This window comes from Morus notabilis, unplaced genomic scaffold (assembly GCF_000414095.1).
Source record: "Morus notabilis unplaced genomic scaffold, ASM41409v2 Scaffold662, whole genome shotgun sequence".
Lineage (NCBI taxonomy): Eukaryota > Viridiplantae > Streptophyta > Magnoliopsida > Rosales > Moraceae > Morus > Morus notabilis.
The window spans coordinates 152,677-164,129 of NW_010364997.1; the positions used below are offsets into that span (position 1 = coordinate 152,677).

The 11,453-nt window shown below is 32.0% G+C and overlaps 1 protein-coding gene across 2 annotated transcripts; it reads right to left on the reverse strand.

The window, feature by feature from the left end:
* Positions 1-8,754: 8,754 nt before the first annotated feature.
* On the reverse strand, positions 8,755-11,160 carry LOC112093359 (dolichol kinase EVAN-like). 2 transcript variants are annotated; one of them, XM_024171587.1, is made up of 4 exons: positions 11,094-11,160; positions 10,209-10,417; positions 9,133-9,322; positions 8,755-9,028 (listed from the first exon to the last, which is right to left on the reverse strand). In XM_024171587.1, the coding sequence occupies exons 2-4, from the start codon at positions 10,412-10,414 to the stop codon at positions 8,951-8,953; spliced, it is 474 nt and encodes a 157-aa protein (XP_024027355.1). In that variant the 5' UTR covers positions 10,415-10,417; positions 11,094-11,160; the 3' UTR covers positions 8,755-8,950. The 2 variants fall into 2 exon arrangements, with proteins under 2 accessions (XP_024027355.1, XP_024027354.1); XM_024171586.1 differs by lacking the exon at positions 11,094-11,160 and having other exon boundaries at positions 10,209-10,474.
* Between the last annotated feature and the right edge of the window lie 293 nt (positions 11,161-11,453).

Sequence of the window (11,453 nt, forward strand, 5' to 3'; positions counted from 1 at the left end):
GAAAGAGAAGATGAAAAGTGAATTGTATGGGTTAAGAAAAACCCCATTTTATAGAGTAAAAACTAGTCGTTTATAGCTGTTATATGGCCGTTAATGGTGGTGTAAAAATCTGTTATATTACCGTTAGAAGTAGAAGAAAAATTATAATTGTATACCTAAAATGATGTAGAAAAATAAACAAATGAGAATAGTAATATGCATGTAGAAGTGCAATGAAAATTTATTACCTGCAGGTAGTATAGTCGTCCATTTATGAGAATACAAACACACTAAATTACTTGGTAAATTTTTCAAAGGGTGTATAACGATAAAATTATAAAAATTATAATACATCGGTGGCATAGCCTTCCTTTGTATGAATATAAAATAACAGAGTATATTTATATACCTTTCACTTGAATTAATAAGTATAGAAACTTGTAGTAAGACTAAGGTTAGGACCTACTTTCTTTTAACTTTAAGGTAGATGATTGTAATTGGATTACAACCGTCTTTCTTAGAATTAATGAATGTGGACAATCGCAGTAGGAATAGAACGTTCGTGCAGATAATGTGTTATGAAAACTAAGCATCGTTCATTTCACCGATTCGAGTTTTTAGTTCTATATTTCTACAGTTAAAATCAGTAAGAAAATGTCACATCTAAATTTTTTTGCTACTTTTAAAAGCTCTCAAAATGTGTCACATCTCAACTCGAATTGAAAACTCGAATCCGCGAAGCAAACGAGGCCTAAAAAAATGCAAAACTAAGAAGAAAAACTTTAGAGAGAGAAAGTTTCATTAATCTTGTGAATGTATATAAAATGAAGAGTCTTAGAGCTCTATTTATTTGAAAATTTTCCGCACTATTTACAGTTACTATTTGTATAATATTTACGTTTAATATTTACACAGTAAGATTCTGACATGAACATCAACTTTGACTAACTTGTAAAGTAACTTTAACTGATGTGGACAACTACTATTAATAACAAAGAGCAATATTTTAAGTCATTCTAAACATGGCTTATTTTACTTTAGTGTGTGATGAATGATGATACTGTCCAATCTTTTAGAAGGTTAAAATGATTTTAGGAGTTTCTCTGGCAGAATTAAAAAAAATTAAATTATCAGTAGTTCTTTACTTCTCAACCGTCAAATATATATTAGAAATTATTTATTTTATCGCTTTATAAATTTTACGGGGAGACATATATGAATATATTATAAATAAATTTAGATTTTTTCAAGAGATAAAATTTAGATTTTCATAACAATAATGTAGTTGACGGGGCTTAAGCTCTCAGTGAGCCTTTGCTTGTTCATTCCAATTAATTGTATCAAATTATGATATAATTTTGATGTATCTACATAAAAACTATATTCTATTGATGAGATATTTTCTTTTTTACGTCCTACCACAAAATATTTGTTTTATCCTTTGCTGGAAAAATGTTAGTTCCATTTTTCCTAAAAAAAGATAAGTGTTAGTTTCCATAGCTAACAATTACCCTCTTCTTGGATCTTGATCTGTGATTTTTAAATAGTAACTTGCTGCTGATTTACTGACAATGACAAGGATCTTTTGTGGCCATTTCAATGTTATGTTCTTGAATTTTGGGTTTATAATTCATGCATAAACAAGAGAATAATTTTTTTAAAAATATTTCTTCAAATAGGTTCTCATTTTATTTTTATCTTTTAATATTAGTATATATATTTCTACCTTTTAAACTAAAACTAATTAAGAAGTAGAGATTTTTTTAAGAAGTATTTTTAATAAATCAGATATTTAAAAAAGTAGAATCTGTAATTTTTTCCAAACAAAAAACTAACTTTCGAAAATTTTCATTGCATTTTGTAAATGTGAAGCAGTTTCAATGTCGTTGACTTGAAAGTCAAGTCTTCTCCACTTGTTCCGTTGAAAAAAAAAGAAAGAAAGAAAGAAAAAATATTAGTACTAAAATAATGGAGGATCGCACGCTTGATTTTCTTGAGTTCATAATATAACCATATTAGTCGATTAAAAAAAGTCATAATAGTTAGTTAATCTTTAAAAATAGTTTAAAAAAACAAAAAATAAAAAGCTAATGGTTTTTTAGTATATTTACCCTTTAGTTTTTTATGATTTGTTACTTCCGCTCAATTTTTTTTTCTCAAATTTTAAAAAATAGCAATAAACTCCATAGATTATCAGGTTGAATTTTAGAGACCTTTTTGACTAATTTAATGACTAAATTATGGATCAGTTTGATATTGTTGTGCTTTTAAAATAATTATTATTAGTTGTGCTAAGCTAATAATTAATTGTGACAAGAAGCAGTTAATTTTTTGATAAATTTATTTTTAAAAGTGTTAAAATCTTTAAATGTCATATTGAAGTGTTTGTTAAATGGCAACTTTAAATTGTTATGGACTTGCGAAATGAGCAAAATAAATATGGAGACAAATTGTTTTTATAATTACTATAAAAATTAATAATAAAAAAATCTATCATTAGATTTTATACCAAGAAGCATGAAGATGAAAAAAAGAAAGAGGAAAAAAAAAAGAAAAGAAAAACACCGTTTGTTTGTTTTTTGTTTTTTTTTTTGGAACCGATTGTTGTTTTATTATAAAAAGAAAGAGGATAAAAAAAAAAAAAAAAAGAGGATTTCTTTGGGAAGTGAAAAGCAAAAGCTGCCTGAGACCAGCTTCTCAATGCATGGGGAGCTCATCAGCCGTGCGTTTACCAAACACATGTTTTAAGAAAAACTTACTCTGCGCTTTTCTTGGCAGCGCAGCAACCCCAAACGGGGCCTATCAAATAGAATTTTTAGAGAAGCGGGAGTACCAAACTATGAAAAGTTCATAGGATGTAAGTGCTAAAAAATTATAATTACTCCGTCCAAGATTTAACTTCCATTAGTAATTGGAAATTTGGAATTAATTGATCGTTACAACTTAACATATTCAACTGCCAAATTTCCATGAAAGCAGCATATAACAAACATAATTAATGGCGTAATTATAATTGCTCATATCATCTCCAATGCATTGCCAAACTAAAATGATAATGATAAATTTTAGCAATTGAGTGAAAAATCACTCTCTAATACAATGTTATTTTCTGTGCTAAATTCGATAAATATTATACTTTGTGGCAAATTTACTATAATACATAGTAAATGCAAAATCTATAATTTGATTATTATTAGTTCATATATTAATTTTTACTTTTCTTTAAATACGGTGTGAGGACAATGACTCTAATTCGACTTATAAGATATAAAACCATCCGAATTTGGATTCTAATAGACGTAGGTAGACAATGACTCTAATTCGACATAAGCTTTTAATACATATTAGTGAAAACACATAAAATCGATTTAACAAGTTTAACAAGTAATATATGGTCAATAGGGATATTTGATTCGTTTGCAAGATTAATGAAAGGCACATAAAAAAAGATAAAAGATAAAAGATAAAAAACACAAATCTTTTTTCTTTTCTTTTCTTTTCTTTTTACTCTAACCGTTAGGAAATTATGTTAGAGTATCCTATTAGTACCTCGAGAGAGATTCTTCGTGTTAGGTTAAGAAAAGAAAATTAATAGGAGTAGTTAGAAGTGGATGCTTCCTTTTTCGTTAAAAGTTGTCGAACTTGGACAACAAATAGAAGCAAAACTAACCTAATATGGATTATTCATCGCCAACTATGAACACTACAAGAAATAGGGTTATTAGCGACGACAAAAAGTCATTGCAACAAATTCAAATTCATCGTAAATGAAGTTTTAGTAACCACTTATCGTCGCAAAACTGTCGCCGCAATTAATTCGTCGCAAAAATAATTTTTGCGACGACAAGCAGTCGTTGCAATTCTATTTGCGACGACAATCGTCGCAAATAGGTCGCTGCCATTATTTCATCGGTTACATCGTTAAGATGATATGACATTGAGTATTTGCAATAACATTTTGAGAATTAAGTTGTCGTAAAATATGCAGACTTAGCTGACGTGGCTTATATTTTTTGCGACCACATTTGTCGTCGCAAATAATATTTTAATTTTGTATTTATTTTTTCTCATTTTACTAATTAATGTTGTATATTACTATATATTTAAACCCAATATTAAATATAATTCATGATATTATAATAATAAAAAAGAATTAAATAAAAGAAAATAAATAATAAAAAATAGAAATAAAAAATTATTATTGTAAAAAGTAATTAATAAAATAAAATAAAAATGTAGTTATAGTAGAAATGTGTGGAAATAAAAATTGTTATATTAATAAAAATCTATTCTCTTAAATTAGTAGCATCACTAGAATCATCGTCGTTATCATCAGAAGGATTTAGAGGCGGATGACCTGGACGGACATACGGTACAGGAGGAGTAACTGCTAGGAAAGTCATGTTGGGGTGCATTTGAGTGATGAAGTCCTGCAACTAGATGACGCATTAAGTCTTCATCTCTCGAACGCCCCCGCACGTGCCACATCATTTTCTTAGCAGTGTGACGGGAAGCATATAGACGCTTCAACCGATCCTTCAAAGGGAAATATCGCAGTACTTTCCACGGAACTTTTTTTCCCTTTTTGCTCTTCCAATGACTTGTACAACATACTGGACAAGACTATAAAGCAACATTCTGCTTCCAAAACAAAGCCCAATCATACTTACACACATGAATTGCCACGTAGCTCAGACCTGGTTTACTTAATAACTTCTTCGCCTCGTAATGCGATGTAGGTAACTTGTACCCTTCAGGAAGTGTATCTCTCAGTAGCTTCAACATTTCATCCATGCACTCATTAGGCCACTTGTACAACACTTTTAGATGCATTAGTTTCACTAAGAAATTCAACGATGAATACTTAGTGCAACCCAGATACAATCTGACTTGGAGCTCAGATAAGAGATCTCTAAATTCATCGTAATGAGTATCTTCTATAACTGCTTCTGTCTCACCCAACGTTTCAAGATCATCACTAATCCCAGCCACATCATTTAGCACTGCAAACATCTCGTCAATAGGTTCAATGACAACTACAGTAGCACGTACTTCACCATGGTGAATCCATGTGGTGTAACTTTATCAAAACCCCATCGATGTATGTGCGCTTTCACTGCCTCTGGTGGCAACATCTCATGATTTCTAATACCCCCGGTTGAATTTACATAATTCTTTCCAACCTCAATAAAAGCACACAAACTAATCTAAAATCTAAAACAAAACCACAAACCATAACAAAAATACCAAAATCAATTAACAAAATACCAAAATATTAACTCACAAAATCCAAACCCACAAACACCGGGGGTTGGAGAACGGTAAGGCAGCAAAATCGGAGGGCAATGGCGGCAAGAATAACGGGTGGTGACTGCCGGATTAAAGGGCGGCGACGGCGAGGAAGAACTCTATTTTTTTGGACTTTTTTGTAATATTTTTCGCCACAATTGAAGGATTTGAAGAGAGAATGAAGTATTTAAGCTTTTTTTGGAGGTTTTGGACGGTATGTGGCGGTTTTGGATGGAGAGGAAGGATGAAATCGGAGAGAGACGCAGGAAAAAATGGAGGAAACCGATCTGGGATCGTGTTTATACAGAACAGTTTTTGCGACGACAATATGTCGTCGTAAAAAATATTAAATTGTCATCGCAATTGTAAGAAAAATGACGTCGTTCTTCTTCACCTCATTAATATTTCAGAGAATATTCTTGACGAATATATCCACGCTCATTTTTTGCGACGACAATGTTAAAATGTCATCGCAAATAATTTTAAGTAAACCGCCAAAGTTTCCGCCTTTATTTTGGGGAAAATTAAATCCCGCAATTATTTGTGATGACACTATTAAGAAAGTCGTCACAAAAAATAGTCATTCTTGATACAATTTTCTGGAACCCTTTTTTGTGACAACATGTGTCGTCGCAAAAACAGTCGTTCTGAAAAAAATTTTCTGAAACAATTTTTTGCGGTGACTTTTCAATATGTCGTCGCAAAAAATAAAGAAATATCTAGAATCTTTTGGCGGGAAACTGTCAAATTTTCTGCCTCTTTTTTACCAGGTCACGGCCAATTGTACGTATCAATATTTGCGACGACATGTCGTGGCAAATAATGGACAAACTAGCGCCAAAATTATTGGCGCTAGATTGGTTTTGGCGCCATTCATTATTAGAGACAATAAGTCATCACAAATAATTTGTCAAATGTTAGCGACGATATGTCGTCACAAATATTGAAATTTTGTGCAATAACATGTCGTGGCAAGTAGTGAATACGATGACAAGTCGTTCAAAAAATTTGATTTCTTTTTTGTGACGACATGTCGTCACTAATACTGTAAGTTTTGCATTGATAAATGTCGTTGCTAATAACCCTTTTTTGTTGGAGTGGAAGGCTTTCTTGAAGATCATGATGCTAGAGAGATTGTAATAATATAATTTGACAGAGTCACCGATGATGGTAACCCGACTATGTAGTAGTTGTACCACTATTCCATAGTTAAATGGGTAAGAACAAGTCATTGTTATGTGACCGGGTTACCACCAAAATTTAATTAGTCCCTTCCAAGATGTCGGTGCAAAATAGCTACGTGGTTGAGATTGACTTTATACTCTTAATGGATTTCGAGTCTCATAGTAGCTAGAGATATAATTCGAAACTTCACCTAAGTGAACATAAGGAATGATGTCGTTCCTAACAAGACCGTTGTTTAGTCTTGTAAATGTTCATGAATCCAAGATAGAGCACAAGACCGGAATAGTGCTAAACTATTGGAACATATTTTAAGTCTGGGATAACACATATGTGATATATTTTCGGTATTTGCTCAAGAGACAAAGTTTAATGCAAAACATACTGTTGTCTTGTGAATACTTTGAAGTATAGTCACTAATTGGAGGTTAAAATCAAAAGATACCTTCATGTATGTGTGTGTTTATCTTTGTTAATTCTGGAGAAATATTACAATCTAGTGGGGGATTGTTAGAGAGATTGTAATATGTCTTGATCAAGATCATAAGTTGTTTGAGTATTAAAACATGAAAACTCGTGTTAAAGGGACTTCAAAAAGTTGCAGCAGACGAACTGCTTTGATTTAGCCAAACTGGCTGTAGCCGAAATATTTTGACTGCAGCCGAAATGTTTGCATGTCTCGGGTCCGTTTGCGGCTGCAGTGGGAAAACATCCGCTGCAGCGGAAATTATGCAAAAAATAATGTTTTCATGAGTTTATGTAATCTAAAACGTTTCGAACCATTACATTCATTGGTGATATGTTTTCATACATATTTGAACACCAATTAGCAATAGATATAACTATTGTAATAGGTGTATTAATCCATTAAAAGATACATTTACATTGAAAAGGTACCTTTATGTGAATGGTTGTAATGTTTAAAAATGATGCATTCATTCATGAAATAACACATCTGTCTCTATTAATTCTTCAGAAAATTTACAGACTTTATTCATGTTCTAAAAGTCAATATTATTGCTAGATATTGTGTTCAAGGATTTGTTGTATCTTATGGGTAATTTACCATTAAAACACATTAGCAAACTTTGAAAAGTGAATGCAAATAAAACTTTAAAAGAAAGTATTCATATACGCCTCAAACTCTCTCTTGTTTCTGCATTCTTTTTACTCTCTACACTCAAATACACACTTTAGTTATCATGATGTACTAGAATCCCACATTCAAATCTTACCAACTTAAATATAAGGCTCAAAGAGTCAAAATAATTTCTCAAGGCTTCGCATGTCACTCAAGTGGCTTAGGGCATGAGAGCTTGTGTATGTGTATTAAATTTCTTATCTTAATGGGTTCATTTCTCATTAGTAAAATATGATGTATACATTCTCTATTGTATTAAAAAAAAAATTAAAAATAAGAGATAAAATCATGTTGATATTTTCTGTTATAGCGAAATATCGCGTTGGTATCATGTGTTTTTAATAATATTAAAATGATACATTCACCTCTAAAAAAACATTATTTTAATACGTTGTGACTAATTTTTAGGAGATACAATATCCAAATAATTCTTTTTAGAAACTAATAACTTTAAAAAATTTTAAATATTTTTTAAGTATTTCTTCTCAAAAAAATATTTTAAAGTATTTTCATAAGTTTTTCAAAAATTATTAGTTTGTTGTTAACTAATGATAATTGTAGAATAAAAGTTTTATGTTCTAAAAATTTGTCTTAGGGTGTCGAAAGTAAAAGTGCCGTTTTAATATTATTAAAAATACATGATACAACAAGATATCTCCACTGCAAGAATTTGAATTTTTTGTTACCAAAAATTTGTTAACCAAAAGCCCTGTTTTTTGTAGCAACATGTTTTTGTTACCAAAAAATTTTAGTAGCAAAAAATGGGTAACAGAAAATATTCATTACTAAAATTTTGGTAACATAGTTTTTGGTACCAAAAAGTTTTTTAGTAACAAAATGTATTTGGTAGCAAAATGTATAATATTCGGGGACTAAAAGTTTCGGTAGCAAAAAGTATAAACTTTCTGCTACCAAAATTTTGATAGCAAAATATATTTGGTAGCAAAAAATGTGAGCTTTTTGGTCACCAAAACTGAAATAGATTTATATACCCATATTTTTTAAAATATATATATATAAATAAAATATCAAATATTAATTTAAAAATCTCTAAATATTTTAATACATATTAGAATCCAAACAAAATACTAAAATAGTCATACTTAAACAAAATCAAACATTTATGCAAATATTGTAATAGTAAAATCTTAATATTACAAGAATTAAACGCTCTAACAAATTGAGGCCGGTGGTGGCGGTGGTGGAGGATCTTCTATTCTTGGGACGGAAGGTCCAGTATGATCGGATGGCGAATTTATCTGTTGAAGTAATTTTTTAATAAGGTCTTGTTGTTGCTTTCTTAGAATTTCCATATCCGACATACGACGTTTGATTTCCTGAACTTCATTTTAAAGCTTTTCATATCCTGCCCTTTTTTCTTCCAAAGCCCTGTTGTCCATAGTTCAGCATTTTCAAGGCTAGATCAAGAAACTTTGGCTGCAAAACCAACAGCAAGGTTAAAACATAAAAGAAGAAAAAAAAAAACCAAAACGGATGAGCAAGTACTACATATGACACAAACATCCTCCTTAGTTGCAGACCTGGAAGATGAGAGCAGGAAGAAACATTGAAACAGCCATGAGATGGTAGTACTTTCGGAGAAGAATCCTCTCAATCTTGCTATTTTTTGAGATATTATAGAATTTCAAAATAGATGCACAAATCACAATCACCCAGTAGATACACAAGGATAGTCTTTTTAGAGGTTCTGAAAAGACAAAAGAAAATACCCTACCAAAGGGATACAATTGTAGACATTAGAGAGTAATCTAACGAAAATGCTATATGAAATATCCAAAGCTATTAAGTAAAAAAGTATTTGTTTAGAAAACAGAAATGATATGGCTTTCAAACTAATGCTTAAAGTAGCCCACTTATACATCTTGATAGGCAGAGAGCATCTCAAACATCTAATTAGACATACAGGAATGTTTCAATCTCCACGAAAAAGTTAAATGACAATTCAATTTTAAGCAGGAAGAGATTTGGAGAAGATTTCTGCAGAAAGCATGTAATTACTTCAATGTTTTAACCATTCGACCTAAATGGATACGAAATTTTTGTTTCCTTGAAACAATAAACCGCCATTCATCTTTTGATATTAGAAGCCAAAAAGCTCTTATTTAGCGATAGTGTGAATTTTCACAAAACCTATAGACTAAAAGCCTCGTAAGGGCTATAGGAATTAGTTATGAAGAACTTCACGCTGCAGGCAAATAGAAATCATGGACATGTATCCGATTCCTTCACAATTCTAATATCTACAACATTCATAAGAAATAGTAACGAACGCAAGGTATTCATTAAAATAGCTTTTAATCCTAAGGGTTTCTAGTCAATCATTCTTCACGTAGTCACATAGATCATCAGTAATCTTACTAATACAATGACAACTAAAATTAAGCAATATAAATTCTACTTAAGTACCACACACAGACACAGGTTAGATTGTGCACCCAAAAAAAAAAGAGGGGGGGGGGGGGGCGGACAACACCACCAAGATGATCTATTCACCGGGAAATTATTGTGTATAAATTGATAGCTACCAAATAACAGCTTTATAGCTACCAAACTAAATTTAACGTAACAAAAGGGAACAAAAGAAGATAAGCATTACCAGAGCAATGGATGCATATGAAAATCCAGAACAAACTGCATCCATGATGGAAGAATCATAGCGAATCCAAGGGAAGAGAAGAATATAAGGGACTTCCAAATCTCATTGTTGGTCTTTGATTCAGAATATCGTTTACTTGAAAACCATTCCCATATTTGTAGTACAAATTTAAACAGCGCTGGGAAAAGAAGAAGGCCAAGGAGCATCCCCTGAAACGAAGAGAAAACAAGCCATTTTAACTATCCATATATAAACGCAACACGCACCATATAATCTAACCTGCATTGTAGAAACATGAAGAAAGATTAGTTTGGGGCAAGAGTGCCTTCTCAATGGGAGGAAATTCTGCTTCTAGTTGTTGAACGTGAGCCATTAGGGCATTTTGTTACATCAGGAGCAAAATCAAAATCAAAATCGGAATTCATTTTGTTAGGTAAAAAAGAAGGAAAAAAATGAAGGTACTCAGTCAAAAAGCTCGTTCGGTAAGGTCAATTCATCACAAATATTAAACAAATTTTAGGAATTCGTAAATTCAAATCCCAAACGAAATTCCCAGTTCATTGCAACAAATTTCAATTGACCCCACCGATTCAGCATTCTACTCATCATTATTTGGCACTCAAACCTAACAAATGAACAAGGAAAAACGCTTTTAAGGTGAATTTGGCCGTAGAATCCAAATCTAAACCTCAAATTCCCAGACCTAACTCAATTTTTAACCACATTTGTCGAATACTCACTCTGAAAGTTCTGAATTCGCCCTATCGGTTCAGCTAAAAGTTCCAAATTCGCCCTATCAGTTCAGCATTCCGAATTAACAAGATCAAAGAAAAACAAAAACACCAAACGAGAGGGGGGAAAAATAAGGCAAAACAAAAGGCTCACTCAGCAAGGTCGCCGAGCTGACGCAAAACTCCGACGAGGCCAGCCATGGCGACGCCTTCTAAGAGCGCCTCGGGATCATGCTCGTCGGCGGCTCTGTACAGCTCGGGATCGGCTAATCCATACTCGCTCCTCACCCTGTACCTCGTCAAAGAAGCAGAGGATAGAAGCAGCGGAGTGTTGGATCGAAAAAGAAGAAGACGATGAGGAAGAAGGGAGCAGCGGAGTGTTTTTTTCCTTTTCTTTTCTATTGTTTTGTGGGGTTCAATAGATTGAGAATGAGTTTTTATAATGCAGTCAGCAATAAAAAAGTTAAAATCAGCAATACAAATAGAAACATTTCTACGATGAGAGAGGGAAAGA

Bases quoted from the DNA above. Each gene is read 5' to 3' on its own strand.
- LOC112093359 (XM_024171587.1), bottom strand. From the start codon at position 10,414: ATGCTCCTTGGCCTTCTTCTTTTCCCAGCGCTGTTTAAATTTGTACTA. The intron at 9,323-10,208 runs GTAATGCTTATC...TCCCTTTGGTAG, and splicing joins CATATGCATCCATTGCTCTG to GGTATTTTCTTTTGTCTTTT. The intron at 9,029-9,132 runs GTCTGCAACTAA...TTGGTTTTGCAG, and splicing joins TTCCTGCTCTCATCTTCCAG to CCAAAGTTTCTTGATCTAGC.